Raw genomic sequence first — 22,433 nt, forward strand, 5'->3', positions numbered from 1 at the left:
TCAAGATGTTTCATCTCTGGTCTGACGTGGACTGACATGTCTTCCCATCACCTTCCTCACACGCGATTTGAAGTCCGCCAGGTTGATAGTCAGTAAGTTTGGACTTTGTCAACTTCTCCAGTAGAGGAATCAAACAGGATGTTTTTTCCATTTCAATGGTATCTTCTCCTGCTTCAGACTCGGGTTGTAAATATGACTTAGAGTCACAAACGGACTTGCTGCTTCTTAGTTTCTCCAGCTGTTTTCTAACATGGCCAGAAGTTGCAGTCAGGCATTGTGTGTTAATCAGAGGTGGAGAGGTCTGATCCTCAGTGAGTTCACTTGTAGGGAAGAAGGGACGAAGGGCAAAATCACTGAGGTAGTGAGGGTGTGTAAAAAAACCAAAACAACTCTTAGCTTTTAAATGTTCTCTTGGACTGGAGAAGAACAACTAACAACTTTCCAGAAGCACAAACAGATTTTAAAGCAACAGAAAAAAAAAAAAATCACATGCCATCTGCCTAACATTTTGGAAAAGGGAACAAGTCACACAAGCAACATATTTTTAACTTTTTGTTTGTTTTCTGTGTAAATGACCCGTACAACTAAACTCACTAAACCAATTATTTTTGTGCACTTATACAGTGGAAGGCTTATTCTGACACAGATCCTTGTGTTTGCAGTGGAACTGACGGACTGCACGCATATTGGCATAAAATATGTAAAGACGATAAACCGAATTTAATAAGAAGCCAGTGGGAGGAAGAGATACTGTCTTGGCTGATAATTAAAGCCTTTTTCTCACCACTAGGCAACATATTTGTAACTGTAATTCAAACTATTTCAATAATCACAACATGCCGCATCAACAATAAGTTGCTTGTTTGAAATGAAAGATTGCAAATCAAATAAGCCACAGCAGAACACAAATTCCACCAAATGAAGCACTGCTACCACAGCATGAGAACAAACACTGAAAATGAGTCCATTATCGGAGAAGCCCTTTCTCTGCTAGGTAAACAAAATATATTAACAATTATTGCAATCTATCTAAGCTTTGTGCACAAAAAACCATCAGTGCTAATACCCTGGCTGAATCTTGTGCATGTGTACTTGCATTACTTATGCCGTGGGGACACAAATGTGTGTACACAGGCACATATTGTGGACTTAAAGCAATTCCCTGTAATGGAAATAATCATATTTTGGGTTTTGTTTTGGCTTCCAGTTAGGGTTCATTTTCAGGAAATGGATGTAATGTTCTTTGAGTTGCTGATGAGACTGTCTGTGTGTGTGACACACCCCTTGAGCTCTGTGCTGCTGGTATCATTGCTAGCTCAGGGATTCCTGTGCACATTAGTGGCTGCATGAGTCCCAGTCAGGTTGTTTTGTGTGTCTCGCCCCCACCCCCCATCTCCATAGTCCCACTCCTATTCTCTGCCTCTCTCTGCTGTTGTCCCAGCATGGCTGCAGGATGACTGCTCTGTGGACTCTCTCTCTGCTGCTCTCTGCCAGTCTGCTGGGCTGTCTGGCTGTGACCTCTCCCGATGGGAGCCCTCTGCCCCACAATCTGCCTCCCTCGCTGGGCACCAACAGTAGCGATGGCAGCCTGTCTGTGGATCTACCCATGGCTCTGAGGGTGTTCAGCATGGACTATCACCACGTACAGGCTCCCTTTGAGATCGTGCTGTGGATCATGCTGGCCTCACTGGCCAAGCTGGGTAAGCCTCAGTTGTGCTCACACTCATCCACGAGAAGCCAGATTCTTTCATATATAATATAATGTATATAATATCTATTATTTTTCTACATTTCTAGTTATTTCCAGGATTTTTTAAAACTCACACCAAACCTCAAGTTAACAATCTGTTCTATCAATGAAAGAGTTTATCTGAGTATAATGGTAGTAGTCCTCCCTCGGTATAGCTACAGAGCGATTTAGTCAGAACTCCACAAAGTTCGGATCCTGCTGATTTCCTTTTACTCCCTCTCCGTTTCTCATTCCCTCAGGTTTTCACTGGTCAGGTCGAGTCCCTGCAGTTGTCCCCGAAAGCTGCGTCCTCATCATGGTGGGCCTCCTGGTTGGAGGTGTGATCTATGGGGTGCGCCACTCTGCTCCACCGACTCTCAGCGCCGATGCTTTCTTCCTCTTTCTGCTGCCACCCATCGTGTTAGATGCGGGATACTTCCTGCCAGGCAGGCTGTTCTTTGAAAACCTTGGTACAATCCTCTGGTTGGTAGCTTTAAAATGTTTGATTTTTGTGTGTGTGCGTGTGTGTGGAGGCATTCGTATGCAGATTGCGTTGAACAGAATGAAAGTACGCCATTTCCACATAAAATATGAGTAGAAAGAGTTTGATTTAAAAGTCAGAATTAGACTCTTTATTTTGGTTTTACCCTTTAAAGCCTTCTTCTACCTCTACGTCTGAATCATCAGTGTAAATTACACAATATAAAATAAAAATTCAAAAGAATAAATTGCAAAAAAAAGAAGAAGTCATGATGCACCAAATATGATACAAATTGAAATTCACAAACAGAAATCTATATTTTATTTATTTATTGTTTAAATTTCTTCAAATGATTTAATGAATGCTCTACTTTCAAAAACAATTGAATTTTGTGGCAATTATTTCATGGTTCAGGCTCAGGGTTGAAATTTGAAACATCCAAATGATAATTATTTGATCTCCTGCTTAATTCATCATTTTGATCGTGTACCAAGAATTGGACAGTCTCTAATTTTTATGACGGTTTTATTTTAATGGAGAGAACCAAGATATAAACATCCCTGCATGTCACTGAGTGAAATGAGTATTTGGTTTCCTACAGCCCAGCCAGATTTCTGCCTCCCACAGAGTCACAGGATTGTTTGACTGGAATGGGTTAAAGCCGCGGTCCCCAACCCCCGGGGCATGGACCGGTATCGGTCCATGAGCCGTTTGGTACCGGGCTGCAAGAGTTGAAGCTTGGGTGTGAAATTTATGGTTTTCAGGGTTTTTATTGGTTTTTATTGTTATTTTTGTTAAATCGTTTTTATTGTTAACTTGGTTTCCCTGGTTCTTTTCCCGTGGTTATGGATAGATCTTCTTTTTTTTTGGGTACCGGTACTGGTTTTATTTGGTTGTATTTATCTGCAACAAAAATAGAGACTCTTCAATTCTTTGTAAGTGAGTGAACTTACAAATTCAGCAGGAGACCTAATAATCATTTTACCCCTCTGTGTCATGTATGGCTGTGTGGCAGACAGATGAAACAAAGGGAGTGAACTAAAGGAGGCAGTTTCATGTGCTGTAACACGGTGCTTGAAATAAAATACAAAAACAATAACAAATAGAAACTAATAAAAGATAAACTAGAAACTAACGAGAGGATGGGCAACAATTGTAAACACAGCTGGAACCTATACAGACTAATAGGACAGGGGAAGTAAAACTGAACATACTGTACAAGGATGAGAGACTGTCAAAATAAAACAGGAAGTACAATAAAAACAGAGAAGAAGACTAACACACACTGGAGACATGACCGACAGGGGAACACAAAACACAGAGACAAGACATGAAGACAACGTGAAGACAAGGCTGAATGAACACAGAAGAAGACGAGACACTGAGGGAGGAAGAACTCTAAGATTACTAAGAACTGACCATGAACTTAGGAATCACATTGAATATTCAAAATAAACATGACGCACTGCATATGTTACCACATTTGTCATATTTTGAGCTTATTTTTGTGGACCTGAGTGGCTAAACTCAGATATTCATCGAGCATTTGTTAAAGGTACCTGGAGCAGGTGTCTTAAAGCTGGTTTCTTGTGCATGTGCAGGTATGCAGTGCTGGGGACCTTGTGGAACGTCCTGGGCATCGGCCTGTCTCTGTACGGTGTTTGCCTGCTGGCTCAGAGCTCACTAGGAGATGTCTCTCTGCTCCACTGCCTGCTGTTTGGCTCCCTGATCGCTGCTGTAGACCCAGTGGCGGTGCTTTCTGTTTTCCAAGAGATGCAAGTTAACGAACAGCTGCATATCCTGGTGTTCGGAGAGTCACTGCTCAATGACGCTGTCACTGTGGTGAGGAGAGAAGCGGTGCGTGTTTCAGGTACCTAAATGAAACACTTGATACTCATAGACGTTTCTTCCTCTCAGGTGCTCTACAAGCTTTTTGAGTCCTTCCTCCGTCTGCCATCAGTGTCAGGGCTGGATGTTTTGCTGGGGGGCTGCAGGGTGGTGGTGGTCGGAATCGGGGGCTTGTGTGTAGGTCTCTTCTTCGGCCTGCTGGCAGCCCTCACCTCACGTTTTACCTCCAGGGCCCAAGTCATCGCCCCGCTCTTTGTCTTCCTCTATTCCTATTTGTCTTACCTTACCTCAGAGATGCTTCACCTCTCTGGGATCATGGCGTGAGTGCTGCTCAGAATCATCTGAATCCCAAAGACCACAAATTGTACACATTAGTATAAACATTAGTTAACTTTGCTTCCCCTTTCCCTGCCCTGCAGCATAGTGACCTGTGCTGCTACAATGAAACAGTACGTGGAAGCAAATGTGTCGGAGCGCAGCAACACCAGCATCCAGTACTTTCTGAAGATGTGGAGTAGCGTGAGCGAGACCTTAATCTTCACCTTTCTGGGAGTGTCCACCATACAGGACATCCACATGTGGAGCTGGCCGTTTGTGTGCTCTACACTGCTGCTCTGTCTCATCTGGAGGGCCACGGGTATAAGTCTTCCCCGCACTTTAAAACAAGTTATATCACAAGATCAGCAAAGTGGATATCTAAACTCTTTCTCACTTCTTAAAAGGCGTGCTTTTGCTGACCGCGTTTGTGAACAAGCTCCGGAGGAACGCCGTGACCTTCCGAGACCAGTTCATCATCGCCTACGGTGGCCTGAGAGGGGCAATCTGTTTTTCCCTGGTCTTCCTGATTGATGACTTCCCAAAGAAACGACTCTTCATCACCACTACCATCGTGGTCATTCTCTTTACTGTCTTTGTACAGGTGGGGCAAACATGTTCGTGAATTGTAAGGAAAAAAGTTTGTCATAGTTTGAAGGTGGATTTTATTTTCTGAGTCTGGTTTGCAGGGGATGACCATCAAGCCTCTGGTGGAGCTACTGTATGTGAAGAGGAAGAAGAGAGCTCTGCCTACTCTCAGCGAGGAGATCCACAGCAGGGTGAGAGATCACAGGAATCACAGCTAAGTGTGGATTTGTGATAGGGCTGTAGATAACTCTGGACACTACTGATTTTTAGATATCAGTAAATTAGCAAAGACTGTCAAGGATTATGATCTCAGAAGAGCAAGGCTTACTAACCAAAAGGAAACAAGGTGAGTTCGGTTTTTTCCTATGCAAAGCATACAATGTTTGAAGGATGCACTGAAGTGGATGGTGCACAGAGAGCAGCCTGTTTCATGAATTTCTTTCAATACTTCCAAAGGATATCATTTTTTGGAAGTTATCTGCAAATAATCCTGTTTGTTGTTAGCTCATAGATCACCTGGTGGCAGGTATAGAGGATGTGGTTGGCTACTGGGGGCAGCACTACTGGAAAGACAAGTTAGTTTTCCGTGTTTAACTGTTACTTTGCCTTCTGCTTGTGTTTTATCATAAAGCGTTTGTTGTGCATATAAAAAGATAAAATATGAAATGACCAGCAGGTGGCAGCAAACACTATGCACATTTTCTACAAGTCACAGTATTGCCATCTGTGTGCTTGTGTGTGTGTGTGTGAGGTTTGAGCAGTTCAACAAGAAGTACCTTCGCCGTTTCCTCATCCGTAACGACCGCCAGGCTAGCTCCAGCATCCTCAGAGTTTACCAGGAGCTGGAGAGACGGGAGCAGAGGGGAGTCGAGGAGGAGGCCCCGCCGATGTAAGAAAATGGTTTTTGGACTGTGTCAGTGTTTGTCCTTAAAGTTCCCAGAATAACGGAAGAAAGGTTCATGACCATAATCAGGGTTTTCTAAAAACCTAGAGTGGATCCTCGCTCCCAAGGGCGACCTCTGCTACCGGAGGAGATGGAAAGCATCAGGCGCATCCTCTCAAGAAACCTCCAAAACTTCAACAACAAGGTAAAGTTTCTATGCCACTGTTAGCTATTTCCTAGTTCCAGCTACTATAACTTAGAAATTGCACAATGTGTATAATTCAGCTCCACACTTCTGGGCTCATGCATGTGTCCTCACTCCAGCAGACACCAGCCTACAGCAGACACACCCTGCACCAGGACACATCGGTGGACAGAACAAGGAAGCCCCTTTACAGACACCAAAGTCTGGGAGAAAGATACTCATACAACACAATCACACACTTTCAGGTGCATGCAAACTACCTGCATTTCCTCATGTTCGAGTTTTATTGAACAGAATTAAAAAGACTGAATGGTTAGGAGAGTAAGTTCACAGGGTTGCAGGGGTGTCGAACTCCAGGCCTCAAGGGCCGGTGTCCTGCAGGTTTTAGATCTCACCCTGGATCAACACACCTGAATTAAATGATTAGCTCCTTACCAGGTTTCTGGAAAACTTCAAGACTTATTGAGGAGGTACTTTAGCCATTTGAATGAGCTGTGTTGGATCAAGGACACATCGCCCTCGAGGCCTGGAGTTCGACACCTGTGGCTTGGTGGATTCATGTTGAAATACTGCATCCAAGTTTAGGAATCTGTTTAAACTCTACGTGAATGATGGAGTGTCGGTATCAGAGTAGAGAACATCCTCCATGGTGCTGTACTGTGTATTTCTACTTTTGCAGGGGGAGGATGGTGGGCTAAGTGAGCCACAGAGAGTGAGAACTGGACTTAGCAGATCTCACACAGGTAAAGACGCAGCCAGGTGCACAGCCATGTGAAACAGAAAGTCTTGACAGGACTCTATGCAGTCCTATAAAAAAACAGCCAAGTCCTCTGCATGATTCAGCAGCTTGTAGGACCAACTTACGTAACAATAACTTGAATCATTAATTCTCTGTATGACCTTATCAGTCTCTCACATCATTGTCAATACATTTTTCCTGCTCTTCTTTACATCATTGCTTCAGTTCATTGCGGTTTTGCAGGTTCTCTGAATGTCCCACCACAGTTTTTAATGAAGCTGATGTCTGGACTTTGGCTCAGCCATGGTAACACCTCGATGTTTGGGATCATTACCATGCCAAATAACCTACTCTCAGCCAAACTTTAGCTCTCAGATAGCATTATATTTGACTCTAGATGACTTTGGTGCACTGAGTTAAACTCAATAACTGCAAGATGGTGAGACAGCTCAAATTCGGTCTTGTTGGTCTGTCCAAATGACATTGTTTCAGAAGTTGTTTGTTCAGATGCAGCTTTTCAAAACTAAACCATGCTGCCATGGTCGTTTTTTCTCCTGGCACTTTAAAACAAGCCATAACTTATCTCGCCAACCATTCTGTCATGAAGTTTAACATTTAACATGCTAACTGAGGCCTGTGGAGTCGGACATGCAGCTCTTTGGTTTTTTGCAGTTTCTCCAGGCTGCTACTTTCCAGGCTACATGACCAAAATTATGAATTAAGGCTGCTACTTTCCCCTCATATGGAACCAATAAGGGTGCACTTTGTTTTTTTTATGTGATCGCATAGAGTCCGACAACCACTTTCTTTTTCAAATGTCTGTTTATCAAACTTATGTTGAACAAATGGAAAGCTTTACTTTTAAAGGCTTTTTGCTTTTCTTGCTAGTTAGTACGTAAGATTAAAACTCAGTCATCCTGTCTACTTCTGCAAAATTGTGTTTTAATTCATGCAGTTTTTTAACTGTGTGTTTGCTGTCTCTCAAACTTTCTGCTCTAACTTAAAGAAAAGAAAGGGGGAAAAAACAAACAAACAGCTTATTAGTATTTCTCTCCCTCCTGATCTTTGACCAGAAGCTTTTTTGACTTTGTGACTCTTGAGCTCACTTCACCCTCTTCCCTCTTGGCAGTGTGCTCCATAAGCCCACGATCCACTCTCCTGGACTCCTCAGACTCAGCTGGCCCGGCTCAGACTAGATCAATGGATCCAAAAGCTGCTAGAGAAGACCTAGTCTCTCCAAAACATCAAGAAACCGTGGAGAGAGCCGCCAGGAAACACCTCAGCTTTGTTTTGGAGAATGAGAAGCAGCAATGAATGCAGACTGTGAGACACGGGGAGGGAGGGAGAAAAACATATGAAAGCAAAGAACTCAGCGTGTTCCATCATTTGAAGTGATAAGTACCTCGTATTCCTTTAAGCACAGAGTTGTGAGGTGCAAAGCAGAACTAGTAGAAGTCTTCAGCAATTTCATGGATGCATCCCAAGTAAATTCCTCATAAAATGAATTTAATGGTTTTATTTATTTATTTGCCGGCTACAATAAAGCTTTTCTCAGCTCTATGTTTCACCTCTTGAACAACTCTTGCATCTCCAGCCTAATTCATTTTCAAAGCACCATTCCCAGAGTAACACCAACATTACAAATACCTCGCAGTCATAAATGCTGATACCTGCTGCCCACACCGTCCTCACGCCAATCTTTCCTCTCCTTGTTTCCTTTACAAATGCACAGCAAAATACATACACTGGTAATCTGACGAGGACAGGCTTACTGCGTCCTAAAATAACTCCTGTCCCCCCACCTCCCTCTGTTTGACCTGCTCGGTTACTGTAGCATTTTTTTCCTCACAGCTCCCAGCATGCCAGGGAGTGGCTGAGAGAGGCTGGTCATGTTCTTTAGGATTGGGACTGGGCAGACAGCCTTCAGAGTGGACACAAGTAAGGAGTCACTGACCTGAAGACTAAAAGCTAAGAGGAATCATACTTTAAAGCGGGGTAAAGGCCGGAGTTATGAGGGTGGGAGCTGCAGCCCTGTCTGGGGGGATTTTTGGGGTAATAGGGACTCTGTGTTTCTTCCTGGCATTTGGTACTGACTACTGGCTGGTCGCAAGCGACAACTGCGGACCATATAGATGGCAAACACAAACGACACCGATGGGGGACAAAGATGCCAACAGGACTGAGGTAGGACAGATAGAAGTGCGATTCCTAACATACTGTAAGCAATCACTGATCACTTCCATCAAAACACATCAATTCAATAACAGCAACCGAAAATATTATTTTTAACTGGTCACACGTGAAAACCACAAAAAGAATAAACGGGGAAACCCGATCAGGTGCTGTGGACTCGCTGCTGTGCCACTATAAGATATTTAAAGATGTCCTGAAGCAATTTACAACCTTGTTTCCAAAGAAGCTGGGAGGCTGTGCAAAACACATTTATAATCACAGAACATATGAGTTTTAATTAAAACTAGAACAAGGAAAACAGCAAATGTTGAAGCAGAGGGATTTTGTTTTTAAAAGAAAAAAATATAAGTTTAGATTTTGATGCTACCGGCATGTTTCATAAAAGCTGGGTCAGATGCTTTGCTGCAATATCGAATTCTTGAAACGTGGCAGTAGCGTTATTCTTTCTTGTAAGGATTCCAGCTGCCCAGCAGTTTGAACCTATCTTGCTCCAAATGTTTTGACTGGGCAACAGCTCCACCCATACTGGAATACATGCAGAACGTTGTTTGCTGATATCTTGTTGAAATAAGCAAGACCTTCCCTGAAACAAGACACTGCACTGCAGCATATTTTGCTCCAGAACCTGAATCCACTGGTCAGCATTACCGGTTACCTGAGTAATGCTCACTAATGGCTCAGGGGGTTGGGAAGCGCATCTGTAACTGAAAGGTTGCCGGTTCGATCTCCGGGCTCTCTGTCCTGCTCGTTATGTCCTTGGGCAAGACACTTTACCGTACTGGTGTTGGCCAGAGGGGCCGATGGCGCGATATGGCAGCCTCGCTTCTGTCAGTCTGTCCCAGGGCAGCTGTGGCTACAACTGTAGCTGCCTCCACCAGTGTGTGAATGAATAGTGGAATTGTAAAGCGCTTTGGGTGCCTTGAAAAGTGCTATATAAATTAGAGATGGACCGATCCGATATTACGTATCGGTATCGGTCCGATACTGACCTAAATTACTGGATCGGATATCGGAGAAAAATAAAAAATGTAATCCGATCCATTAAATATCACGAAAGCACCTCACAAAACTTGCAACACGCCGTAACTCACCTCAGAATGTATGCATCACGTGATAGAGCAGCTGTGGCATGCGGACCGGTCTGGATAGCATGTGGAGCTTCGCTAGCAACCTGGCATTTCATCTCCGACAAAGTTATCCCCGAGAGAAGTAAAGCAAGTGTGTAAGTCCATCTCTGAATGTTTGTAAAGCATTCCCACGTTAAGCTTAACAAGCGACTGCCTCTCGCTCTCCGGCTGCTACTTCAATCGTGAAACTGCTTAAATCAGCTGATCGGCTTTTCTGTCACGAGTCTGTCTCTCGTTTGTTTTTGGTCCACTTTGCGCCAGAAAGAGCAAACCAGCGGCTGAACAACAGCAGCACGTTTAAGCTTGATAAGCTGTTGTTAGAATTTATTTAATATTAATTTCTACACCAGGATCTTTTTCTACGTAGCTGACGGCTGGTAACTGTGCAGGGGCGGATCTAGCAAAGTTTAGCCAGGGGGGCCGATAGGGCATTAACTGGGAAAAGGGGGCACAAAGACATACTTTTCTTTCTTATTCTCATTTAAAATGTCTAGCTTTTAATAAATAATTATCTGACACCCAAAGTTTTAATTTGATGTAAAACGAATAGAAGTCAATTACTGTATATAGTGACTATTAAGTCTAATATATATACCCTAGTAAGCTATAGTACTTTTTACTTTGGGAAGGTACCATCTGTGCAGTCTGCAATTTTGTTGAAGAAAGATGTTGAATCTATTTAATATTTCTTGAAAAATAATTGATTTCTGTGCATTTTTTTTCACACTGCATCAAATTAAGGTTGATTACGTCGATTAAGCATCATGAGGTGGAGCGTGAGGGGTGGTTCCCTATTTTTTATTTATTTAATTTTGTTGTTGCTGGGAGTTGGAACCCTATTAGTTAGGTTGCTTAATATTTACGCTAAGTACTCTTTAAAATACCAGAATAGGGAGGATGGTGTAGGTCTAAGTTTATTAGATTGATCAGTATTGCTGAACTATGAAATATTTTTTTTGTATACAGGTATAACAGAATAGCTTTAGTGTAGTTGTTGTTTTAAACTTGAGTATGAACTTGCAGACTTGCAAAATGCAGCAAGATATTTTAAAAAACAGTTTTGTTGATTAAAAAACACTATATCGGATTCATATCGGTATCGGCAGATATCCAAATTTATGATATCGGTATCGGTATCGGACATAAAAAAGTGGTATCGTGCCATCTCTAATATAAATACAATCCATTATTAATCTACTTCCATACCAACACAGGTACTGACTTTTAACCGTGTCAGGGCAGAGGACTCTTAACCTCTTTGGCCTGCAAGAGAAAGCAGTCAGGCTACAGTTCTCCACTTTGCCTCTTAGATAAGTTCAACTGGAGTGTTTTTAAAAAATATGTTTTTGTCTCTTTAATGGCATAGCAAAGGTCTTGCATTTGTGAATCCAGTAAAAGTTGCTGACTGACAATCATTATCAGAAGTCTTCCTGATTTGGAAACCACTGCATTTTTTTTTTTTTTTTTGACCGATTACACTCTGACCAAACGTGTGGGAGGCCAGGGATGTCTAAACTCATTTTACATAGTGGTTAGTACAGCCCAGTTTGATCTTAAATAGACTGGACCAGTAAAACTCCCCTTTCTGTCAGTGTAAAGACTTTGATCCAAACATTAAATCCATGAGAAGAACAAGAAGTGCAGTTTAAACAGCACGCCTCAGTCTTTCCACATGATAAATTCGCAAAAGTACAGAAAAAGTTCAGCTTGCTCATTCCCTGCACTGTCCTCACTGGTACTTTACGAGTTGTTGGAGGTCTTCATCAGAAAAGCTGTAAAACGTATGAAAATACAGTTAAAGGTTCAAAATCAGTGGGCCTGATTGGAGCTGTTGCCGGGTTGATTCTGGCCCCCGGACCTTATGTTTGGCCTTCCTGTTGTAGGTGACTGCACTTCTGTAAAGTGTGCAGGAGAGGAGTTAGAAGAGACATGTGGACTTGTAGTTTGTATTTAGTGGCCTTTATGATCTTTTTTTTTTTTTTTTTTTTTGGCCTGTCCCGTTTGGCTCTTTTGCCATCAGAATTGTTGTCTAAAGGCAAAGAAAGATGCCCAACGGATTTACTTTACCAAACTGACCATCCCAGCCTTGCCGTAATGGTCCATTTGATTCACCTTTTATTGTTTATTTTATTTTCACTTACTGAATACGGGACAGACTTGACTGGGGGAAAGAAGGGGAGAAAGAAAGAGGGAAAGAGAAACAGCTGAGAAGAGGGACGGGGGAGAAGGGCAAAAGACAAAAACCAACAGAATGGGCAGAGAAAAAAAATGCATATATCAATCACCTGGATCACCTGCTGAGAAAGAAAAAAGAAAGCAAGCAGAAGAGAACAAGAGTAATAGAATAAACAACATCACAATGATATATGGGAATATGACAGTAAATACTAAATGTTAAACATTATTGTGCAGCACATAAGATCAACAGAACACAGTGTGCTTTGAGGTAGGAGCCAAAAAGGGTGTAGTTTGTGGGTGTGATCACCCGTGTGTACACCTGTGAGCATGGACGCGCTTGTTTTTTGTTTTTTAAAAGGTTCCTTCATGTAATAATCTGCTAGAGGGTGTGGGGGGGCCACAGCCCCGTCCTCCAGGGCGTGAAGCAGGTGTGGAGGAGATCAAAACTCCAGACATCCAGAGGCCCCCAGAACACAAGAGACCAAGGAAGACCAACAGAGGGGCAGCTGCGCCACTGTCCCGGAAAGAGCTGAGGAGAGTCCCAGATGAGGGCTCACTCAGCAGCCGCGGAGCAGAAGCCAGGGGGAGTTGCAGTGACGCGCCCGTGAGCTCCGCCGGCAGCCAGCTGCGCCTGAGTGACCGAGCCCCAGGCCGAGAGGCCGGGGGCACCCCACCTCCGAAGTGGCCTGAGCGAGCCCCAGGCTCCAGGCCCCGATAAGCGGCCGCCAAGGAGTGAGCCGGTGTGTACCTGGACGCCCATCCCCGGACACAAAGAACCACCAACGCACCGATGTCTGAGGGGGTCCGCCACTGGCAGGGGAAGTGGTGGTAGGGGGAGATAGGCCTCCAAACCTTGGAGGGCCTGAGATGTCCCCAGAGAGGTGGCGCCTGACACCCAACCTGACATATAGACACAGACATACAGGCACACACAGATACAAACATCCATTCCCACCCTCATGCTCTCATATGCACTTACTCCACACTCAACCAACGTGGAGACAGACATAAAGAGACGTTGTACACACGATCACACTCCCCAAGCGTACTCTACAAACCGGGTCTAGGTGCCCCCGCCCCTGGAGGGGGGAACTGCACCCAGACCCAGGTGGTGTTTCCCTTTTCCCTGCGGTGGGGGGAGGCAGACCGCCCCGACTCCGCAGCAGCAGGAAGGCTCCACACTCCAGACCGCAGTCGGACGGCCAACTCCTCCTCCTAGTCCTAGCCCCCCTGCTCCAGCAGGTCGCAGAGAACGGGGGTGAGAGAAGACTCCAAACCTCCCTCCACCCGCTCATTGTAATGTTGATGCATGTGTGTTCTAAGGTGCATTTAAAACCCAGGAGGGCTTGGAGCTACCTGCCAGAGAGCAGCAGGTAAGCGCATGGTCCCTCCTGCTAGCCCTCAATGTCTACGTGTATTTAAAATTGAGAGGTGGGCAACGATGCCAGGGGTGGGGTGTACACCCTGATGGTACTTTGGACTCCGTGTATCGTGCCCACCCCCAAGATCCTATATGTATGTGTAATGAGAGTGTGAGTAATGTGAATGTCTAAGTTGTGGGATAAAATTGAGGCAGAGGCATCCAGAAGGGGACAGAGGGGGGGTAGCCTCCTCTGCACCCTGGTGACATACCCCTACTCCAAGGCCCTGCATGTGTGGGTGGTTGTGGTGGAGCGGGAAGAGGGAGGCAGCTGGAGATGGGGAGGGAAGGAAGGGAGGGGCGAGTGACCCCTCCCTGGGGCCAGCTCCCCCGCTGACCCCAGTAGGCACCCCCATACTCCGCGACCCGCCAGGGAAAGGGGGCCCAGGCCCATCCAGACCGGGCCCAGTGCAGCAGCGCCGCCCGGCCCCACAGAGCCCGGGACAGTCCACCCAACCCCACCACAGAGAAAACTGCACCCACCCCACCATCCACTCATCTTCCAGACTACATAAGACAATAAACACCCAGGCTGAGATCTTCCTCCACCTCTCCTGTATCTCCCCCTCCTGCAGAGGGAGCTCCTGAGGAGAGGAAAGCTCCTGCAAGATGTGACAATCTCCCCCACCAGTTGAAGAGCCCCCCAGGTGGCTCGACGCACCGGCGGCACCCTGCTCCAGGGCTGGGCCCCCATGCACCCACCCGCCCACAACCCCGGCAACACACCAACCAGGACCCAAGCCCCCGAGGCCCAGTCCGGGTCCCAGCCCAGAGACGGAGCGTTTATGATCTTACCACAATACCTCCAAATGCACCTTTCATCAAACCCTCCCTGCTCATTACACACCTACATTCTGACTTCACATCCAGAGTTTGTGACACAGCATCCCATCATACACACTACAGTAGCATCTTTGTGAAGACGAGCATGGCTCTGGTTAAAATATGAACATGCTGATATTAAGCAAATAAGCAGCCGAGGTATTATTTCATGAATAGGAGACAAAAACAGGGATTATATAGAGTATGTCAGAGTAATCCACCCAGATGTTGAGATCTTTCAGTCTGGACCACAGCTGTGGACCACCCAGTCATCACACACTGACATCCTTGATAACCTTTTGCTGCTATCAGCATGCTGCTGAAAATTTGAGTGTATTTCATAAATTTTATATTTTTGGTCCATCACTTCGACTGCCAGCTGTAAAATAAAAGCGGTTCGGGGTAAGGTTTGACAAAACTGTGGCACCTTGATATGACTGTTTTTACACGGCGAGTAGGACTCTCACTGACGAGCCGGCTGAGCTTCATGTGTAAAATCAGTGGAGTGGCCCTTTAATTTTCCAGTTTATTCTCCCATGAAGCACTTGTGTGAAAGTTCAAAGAGTGCAACGTAAGGGATATATTTATAAAAGCTAATCCCCCAGTGAATTCCTCCGTAACATCACAGAAACAAAGTCTTTCATTTTCAATAAAACAGGATGATTAAAGTTGTTGTGTTATTCGGCGCCATCAATCATATTTCTGACAAGCGAGCAGAGAATATAAGTTCCCCCTCGAAAACCTCACAGACCAGCAGGCCATAATCAGAACCACGTTTGATGCCGTGGCTCCAGTGAAGTAGGGAATCACACAGAGCCGCGAGCGCAGACGTGTTGACAGCGCTGACAGAAAATGGGATTCATCCATCTTTAGGTATTCGAGCATCTATCTGTGTGATGTCAGTCTGTCTTCCATTTCTTTTTCTTAGACGCTGTTGGTGGAAGAAGCGAGTACCTCCCCTCCTTCCCTCACGCTGCACCACGAGGGCTTTTTCTGGCGCTGTGCGTTTCAGGTGGAGCCCACGACGCACGCAGTGCTGGCCACTCTCTTCAGTACGTAGGCGAAACTTTCCTCTAGTTAAGCTGAGCAAAGGTTTTCTTGGGAGTTGTCCAATGTGGTTGCGTGTCCCTTGCTCAACACTGCGGTCTCCTTGACATGCTACAAGTGCAGAAAAGAAAAATGCCCATATATGACAGTAAATGTAAAGGATTGCTAAAATATGTTGTTTATGGGGTGTTTTGGGGCTTTTTGTTTTCCCCCGACTGCATTTTGCATTTGTGTCTTTTTTATTTTCTGCTGCACTTAATGTTTCATCACTGAATTGAAAAAGAAATCCAGAACAACCATTGAGCATATTGTTATTCAAGTGGCCCGATAGCTGAGTGTGCTTCTGCCACTCATTCAGACACTGCTTTTAGAAAATCTAGTCAATGATGGGAAATAAAAGGCAACAATAAAGTCAGTACTGAATTATGTGTAAGCCTTAATATGTCTGCTGTTTATTGTGGTTATAGACCTTTGCCCATTATTTTGAGTGATTATTTTTGTAAACCTTTCTCATTTTTTTAACTATAGCAAACCAGCCAGAGTCTAAGGTTTGCATCCATGGTTACCTCTTCCCGCTACCGGTTGCAGTTGGACAAGTCCCTCATCCAAATTATGACCCCACAGCAGGTAATTCACAGTCTCAAATATATGCTGCATGGACACACGTCTTTCTGTTTCCTGTTGTTCAGTAGTGAGGTCAAATCTATGCAAGACATTTTATGAACAACAAAATATGTACAAATAATCGTGGATAGATTATTTGACGCCAGCTGAGGCAGAGAGGCAGAGGTTTGGAGAAGACTGATATGAGGATGCCGGATACACCAAGTGCCTATCTGGGAAACGGAGAGAAAGACGGGGAGGGTGGGACCTAAAATTGAGAACAGACAGGTGTTTGGAGCAGGTACAGGTTTTTAGAAGAGGAGTGCTTACGGTGTAGTCTCACTCCTAAACTTCAGGTAAAATTATCTTTGATACAAATCTTTGATACATGATTGAGAAATATTTTTTACTCTTGAATAAAAATATGGGTATTTCCCAAATGCTGTTTAACAGAGCGATAACTTGTTTTTAGCACAGCTTGTCCGAACATCCTTGTTTTATTTTGGATGCTTACATTATTTTTGCTTTGCACATAGAAACAAAATTATTTCACAAAAACTACCAGGTTCCAAATAATTACCTCCTCGATGCTAACAGTCAGTCGTTTACTCTTTTTGCTGGATAACAGCCTGCAGTCGTTTGTTGTAGTTTTCAACATGTCTCACATGCTCTCCAGATTTGATGGTCTTCCAGCAGGGACCCTGGTTTTCAGTTCATCCCACAGTGATTTTCAAGTCAGGGCTTTGCATTTTTTTTGAACTGGCCAGTCAGTAACATTTACTTTGGTGTTCTGGAGGTAGTTGTTCCCCAGGAGCGACATATTTTGGGTTGTTGTTGTGTTTAAAGATAAAGAGACGACCCAGACTCAGGTTTGTTTTTGAATGCTTTTAAAATCTTCACATAAACTTCATGATTCCTTCCACCTTGATGAGATTCCCAGTTCCAGACCCACTGAAGCATCCACCCATCATGATCCTCCCACCACCGTGTTTCACTGTGGGGACGCTGTCCTTTGAGATGTAGAACTCTCACTACTTTCTCCAAACATCAGCAAAGTGTCTGTGGACAAAGAGCTCTAGTTTTATCTCCTCTTCTCGCTCTTCTAGTGTGCATTATCTGTCTCTAGGGTGTCCTTAGCACACCGCAGTCTGGCTTGAAGGCGTGTCTTCTGCAGAAGTGAAGTTTTTCCTGGTCTCCAATCTCGCATCATTCCTGTGCAGGGCTCTAGTGATTGTCTCATTTGAGACTACAATTCCCAACTTGGCTAAATCATTCATGGGTGTCTTCGCAGTTATTCTGGGCTCTCTAGAAACATCTCTCACTAGTTTTCTTTCCAGAATCTTTGAAATCTTTCACTTCCTACCACTGCCAGGCGTGTTCTGTACTCTGTGGGTTTCTTGGAATTTATTGAGGATACTCCTCACTCCTGTTCTTGACACTTGTATAACAAATTCCTTCGATCCGTTAAAAGAAGCAACGCTTAATAATTTTGGCCTCATCTGTAGGTCCCCACATATATATCAGTAGTAAATCCCATCTTTGCTACAGCAGTAAAGATTTAGCAGAGAAATACTTAATCTGGTATTTATTATTCAGTCAAAAAGTGCTCATATTACAGCCTAAACGTATCAGGACCATATCGAAGTTATTAAAGGACCAGCCTGAAGGAACAGTCTATTTTGGGAAATACTTTTTTGTGCTTTCTTGCTAAGCGTTTTATGGGAAGATGGGAAACACTCTTCTATTTGTGTGTTAAATAGGACAGCATTTAACCACATCTACAGATGGCTGGTTGTTTCCAATCTTCTTGCAAAAGATCAGAACCAGCGTTGCCTTCCTGTGACTGAAACCAAACAAAATGAACATGTAATGACTGATGTGGAAGAGCAGTTTTCTTGCTTTCTTTTTCTCAGAGCCAGAGTAACTGGATGCTGACTTTAGCTTCTTACATGTAAATGATCCGTTCTTATATGACATCCTTTTAACCTTGGCAGCTCTACAAAGCACTTTGCAATGTGTTTCCTATTCTTCCATTCACACACATACACAAAATTCCTGGGTAGGAATGCAAGACTCGCCAGCCGACAGGAGCAACCTGGGCTTCAGCATCTTGTTTGCGGACCGGTCAGCAAATGAATCCAAGGGGCTGGGATTAAACTGAAAACCTGAGCAAAAACACCCTTTCTTTGCAGAACACTTATGGGATTCCACTGCTGTGCTTGTGTTTCTTGCAGTGTTTCGGGGCTTCTGGACCGTGCTGATAATCCTCGGACTCGTCTTAGCTCTGGCTGGAGGCTTCCTCTTGGTCTGTGGTGTTCCTTTCATCAGCTACAAACTCTACAAGTTGGGCGGGGCCTTCCTCTTAGCTGCTGGTAAAATATAGACTGCTGCCTGTGCATCTATGTGTGTGTAAGTCCTAACTGTAGCGTGAAATAAGAGACGAATGCACAGACGCACATTCATTCTGCAGCCTTTGCTGCTGTCAGCTGTTCATACCTGTCACATGATAAACACACACCCGGCACGCGGAGCAGCAGATGTCACTCTGCAGTGTTGTCACTATAACGACAGCAGTAAACACTGCCGCCGTGGTAACAGTAGAGATGAAGAGGAGCTGCGTTCCTCTGCAGCCACTCACAGCACTGACGGCCTCTGTGTCTGTCTCTCTAATACTGTCTCTCTCCGCAGCCTGCCTGTTCCTGTTCACGCTTCTGCTCTACGTCCTGTGGATGGAGGTGGTGGATGTGAAGAGCTACATCCTTCAGGAGAGAGGGGAAACATGTCCGAACGCTGAGGTTTCAGTCCTCTACGGCCTGTCATTCATGGTGGCGGCTGCCGGAGTGCCCCTGGAGCTCATCTCTGGTTTGGTCTTCTTGCTGGTAGGCCGTGCAATTCATGCCAGCAAGTGACCTGCCCGCCTGGATCACAGGGTGGAGAGGAGGGGAGCGGGTGGTGGTGGAGAGGCCTGACTTTTTTATGTCCTGCACTTGACTGGATTAGCGTGTTTTTGGGATGTAAATACAGGAAAGACTGCCGCTGCTTTGGGTCTCCTGGAAGTTTTCTGTCTGTCTCCCACTTTGCTTAATTTCTCCTCAAATGTCACTATTTACTTAAACATGTTATCGCTGCCATGTTTTACTATCGCCACAAATGATAAGCAGACGGTGAGAAGTGCACGGGTGAACCAGCTGTGTCCTGATTCTGGCGCGTGATCAAAGTGTGTTTAGCTGCAGCAGAGTGAGGTGGGAGGCAGGAATGGCTGGGTGGACTGGAGGCTTGGGGAGAGGGTGGGGGTGGAGCGGGAAAGAGGAAGATATTGGGGGGGAGAGACAGAAAGAGAGAGGGAGAATTGATGCATGGAGGGGGGCACAAGGGTGCTTTGAGAAATGAACAGCTGTTTGTGGGTTTGGTTGGTGTACAGCAGGCCAGCCACCTGCCTCCTTCACCCCAATCACATTTTACTCCTCATTCAATCCCCCCATGCTTTATTGTTTCTTTCTGGTTTTTTGTTCTTTTTTCCACCTTTTACAGAAACTTTAGATTTAGATTTCAAACCCAGAGTGCAGCTAAATCCAAAAATAATTCCCAAAATGAGCCGTGCCCTATAGGAATCTTTTCTTGTGTTATTCAAAAGGAGAAACGCTGACGTGTGATTGTATCACAAGTGCTACAATATTAGCTCGTCTTTCCTTTTCACTGCTCTGAATGGAAACAAGCGGCCGGACTCTCGATCACATATCAGCTTTCATCTGAGGAGCAAGAACGGCAGTGATAGTGGTGGGGTGTATGTCTGCTTCAAAGGACTCGACACACGTGTGTTCATGCACACGCAAACACACACACATACACGCTGTGATCAAACTGTCCACTGATTTCTGAAATACATGTGCACATAATATCTAAATATCGTTACTAGAGCTGCTTTATGCAAGACCGACTGTAACATCTTTGCAATGAAATTCTGTGTGTGGAATTATTTCTGCGCAGAAAATACAACAACATATATCAATAAAACTGACTCGACTTTGTGACATAACAAATGAACACTGGGTCCTTTGAGCAGGAAGTCTGAACAGCTGAGCACAGCTGGTTTCTGACAGGATTTCAACCACAGGGGGAAAAAAAGCACCACTTCTGATCTGAGGAAGCGTGATGACAGTCTGACAGATGAAAAACAAACAGAAGAAGTCAAAGCCTGTGGCATGCAGTCAGTGATTTGATAGTGGCGCTACATGCGAGGCCGATGATGTGGTTGTCGCTACCATTGCTGGCCACTCAGACAGACTTGGACCAGCGGATGTCTCCAGTGACAGTTGAGCTTTAATGGCATGTTTTACATTAGCTTTGTTTTCTGTTAAGTGTACTATCACTGAAAATAATTTAATAGCAAGTAATAAGTGTCCTGTTTTCATTCCATTTAAGGAGCACTTAGCATTCCCTCTGAAAAGAAGGTCTTTGATTAGGCGATGGCTGTCAGGCTCGAGGACGTGAGGGTCCTGAAAGAGATGAGGCAACACTGGAAGTCTTTCAGGCAAAGGGACCGAATGGCACTGGGGAGGAAGTTAGGAACAGAGAGTGGGTAGTGCGGCTTGTCCTAGCATAATCCCTTTAAGTATTTGGGCCCTGTCCTTAGAACTCTTTGAACAGGTCAAAATATTCTTCTGGTTCACTGAAATTTGAGAAGAAAAAAAGAAGAAGAAGAGGAAATAAACATTGCAGCCATTGTATTGTCTTTTGACTGCCCATTAGAAGACCCTTGCAGTTTACTCAGGCCTGAAAATGTTTTTAAAAAGTCTTTCGAATCTGCAAACCTCCCATTTTAGCTGCTCATCGGGTACTAAAAACGTTTTTATGAACCGCTTTTATGTGACAATTACGTGAATAATAAAAATAAGAAGAAATTCCTGACTGAACTTCTTTACTTTGTTGTGTGTAACCTAAAGGCCATGACTCAGGCCTGTGGTCTATATTGAGAACCAAACTCTTTCAGACTCTCGGGGCTTATGATGAACCACTGAGGGGCTTGAACAGTACGACAGCAGTTTGTGTAACTAAAAGAGAAGTACATCTCCTGATTCTTTAAACACATACTCACTGTAATAGTAACTTTGATTTGCATTTTCTGTTAACAACACGAGGAGCCATGAGCATAAATATCCTCTCCTGCCAAGACCTCTGCTGAGACCCCACCTGCTGTCTTCCCCTCTCCATACCTGTTTTATAAAAGAGCTAATCATCATTCCTTGTGGTAGCTCTAACTCTTTCTGTTCAAGCTCGGTGAGTTAAATTAAGAGAAAGGGTACCTACTTAAAAAACTGACTAATAAGGTTTAAATATACATGATTATGAGAGTTGTCTGGTCCTCATCTTGAAACTGAACCCATCACAAATAATGCTAGCGCATACGCTGTTAGCCCTGAAGCTAGGCTAGCCTCAATTATTTCAGTTTACGTCCTGTAAGTCATGAGCAGAAGAAAACTAAAACTTCTAATGATTGTGTAGGAAGACTTTAATACTGTATCAACTCGCTGACTTATTCTGCTCATAATATCTGTTGAATATGTCAAAGTATAAGTGCAGCTTAGCATAAGTTGACTGTGTTACAAAGTAGGCACTGCAGTTCGTAGACATTTTTTCTGTAAAAATAAGCACATAATGACATATTCTCATAAATATTAAACAACTGACCTTCGATTAAGCTGATTCTTTGACTACTTAATTAATATGTGTAATTAATGGATGTTTATTAATACATCCTTCATAAATATCAGTGTTAGCTAGCTAATGCTAGCAATCTTCCAATGTCATTTTAAAAAAATGACATTGAAATACAAAGATCGATGTATATCAGTAGGGTTACTGCTTATCCAATTTGAATTCAGGATATCAGCCATGTTATTGCTATTGCCATGCTAATCAGCTTTCTTTTAAAGTTAATGCTTTGGTTAAATGTACTTTGGTACAGTTTTTTCTTTTTCACAAAAACATAATATATGTAATATGATTCAGAGTGCTACCTACTGACCTTTAGGGATAGAAACAAAGTATTGATCCTATTGTTGTAGCTTTAATCAAATGGCAGGAAATTTCACTGAAACTTGGCTTGCTGCTGCTGGGACCACAAAAGCTGTATGAATTCAGAATCGGGGTTACTAAAACCCCATGACTCTTGACTGTTAGAGTCATTTTACTCTTTGTCTATTTAGGATTTTAAAAAGCTGATGTCAGTGTCTTAAAACGTCTCTCTTGTAAAAC

General features: G+C 44.0%; 2 protein-coding genes across 7 annotated transcripts; both read left to right on the forward strand.

Moving 5' to 3' along the window:
* The first annotated feature begins 1,414 nt into the window (after window positions 1–1,414).
* On the forward strand, window positions 1,415–8,359 carry LOC308408547 (sodium/hydrogen exchanger 2-like). 5 transcript variants are annotated; one of them, XM_080900879.1, is made up of 13 exons: window positions 1,415–1,700; window positions 1,990–2,212; window positions 3,812–4,052; window positions 4,128–4,378; window positions 4,478–4,695; window positions 4,781–4,977; window positions 5,063–5,152; window positions 5,466–5,536; window positions 5,635–5,850; window positions 5,953–6,049; window positions 6,169–6,294; window positions 6,729–6,792; window positions 7,918–8,359. In XM_080900879.1, the coding sequence occupies exons 1-13, from the start codon at window positions 1,454–1,456 to the stop codon at window positions 8,100–8,102; spliced, it is 2,226 nt and encodes a 741-aa protein (XP_080757005.1). In that variant the 5' UTR covers window positions 1,415–1,453; the 3' UTR covers window positions 8,103–8,359. The 5 variants fall into 5 exon arrangements, with proteins under 5 accessions (XP_080757005.1, XP_080757007.1, XP_080757006.1 ...); XM_080900881.1 differs by having other exon boundaries at window positions 6,172–6,294; XM_080900880.1 differs by having other exon boundaries at window positions 5,638–5,850.
* Window positions 8,360–8,550: 191 nt separating this feature from the next.
* LOC308408101 (transmembrane protein 182-like) lies at window positions 8,551–21,080 on the forward strand. 2 transcript variants are annotated; one of them, XM_080900193.1, is made up of 5 exons: window positions 8,559–8,972; window positions 15,457–15,580; window positions 16,104–16,202; window positions 18,413–18,550; window positions 18,867–21,080. In XM_080900193.1, exons 1-5 carry the CDS (start codon window positions 8,799–8,801, stop codon window positions 19,085–19,087), a joined length of 756 nt encoding a protein of 251 aa, XP_080756319.1. In that variant the 5' UTR covers window positions 8,559–8,798; the 3' UTR covers window positions 19,088–21,080. The 2 variants fall into 2 exon arrangements, with proteins under 2 accessions (XP_080756320.1, XP_080756319.1); XM_080900194.1 differs by lacking the exon at window positions 18,413–18,550 and having other exon boundaries at window positions 8,551–8,972.
* The last annotated feature ends 1,353 nt before the right edge of the window (window positions 21,081–22,433 follow it).

Source organism: Rhamphochromis sp. 'chilingali' (assembly GCF_963969265.1).
Source record: "Rhamphochromis sp. 'chilingali' genome assembly, chromosome: 13".
Classification (NCBI taxonomy): domain Eukaryota; kingdom Metazoa; phylum Chordata; class Actinopteri; order Cichliformes; family Cichlidae; genus Rhamphochromis; species Rhamphochromis sp. 'chilingali'.

Bases quoted from the DNA above. Each gene is read 5' to 3' on its own strand.
- LOC308408547 (XM_080900879.1), top strand. From the start codon at position 1,454: ATGACTGCTCTGTGGACTCTCTCTCTGCTGCTCTCTGCCAGTCTGCTG. The intron at 4,696-4,780 runs GTATAAGTCTTC...ACTTCTTAAAAG, and splicing joins TCTCATCTGGAGGGCCACGG to GCGTGCTTTTGCTGACCGCG. The intron at 5,153-5,465 runs GTGAGAGATCAC...GTTTGTTGTTAG, and splicing joins GCGAGGAGATCCACAGCAGG to CTCATAGATCACCTGGTGGC.
- LOC308408101 (XM_080900193.1), top strand. From the start codon at position 8,799: ATGAGGGTGGGAGCTGCAGCCCTGTCTGGGGGGATTTTTGGGGTAATA. The intron at 16,203-18,412 runs GTAATTCACAGT...TGTTTCTTGCAG, and splicing joins AAATTATGACCCCACAGCAG to TGTTTCGGGGCTTCTGGACC. The intron at 18,551-18,866 runs GTAAAATATAGA...CTCTCTCCGCAG, and splicing joins GGCCTTCCTCTTAGCTGCTG to CCTGCCTGTTCCTGTTCACG.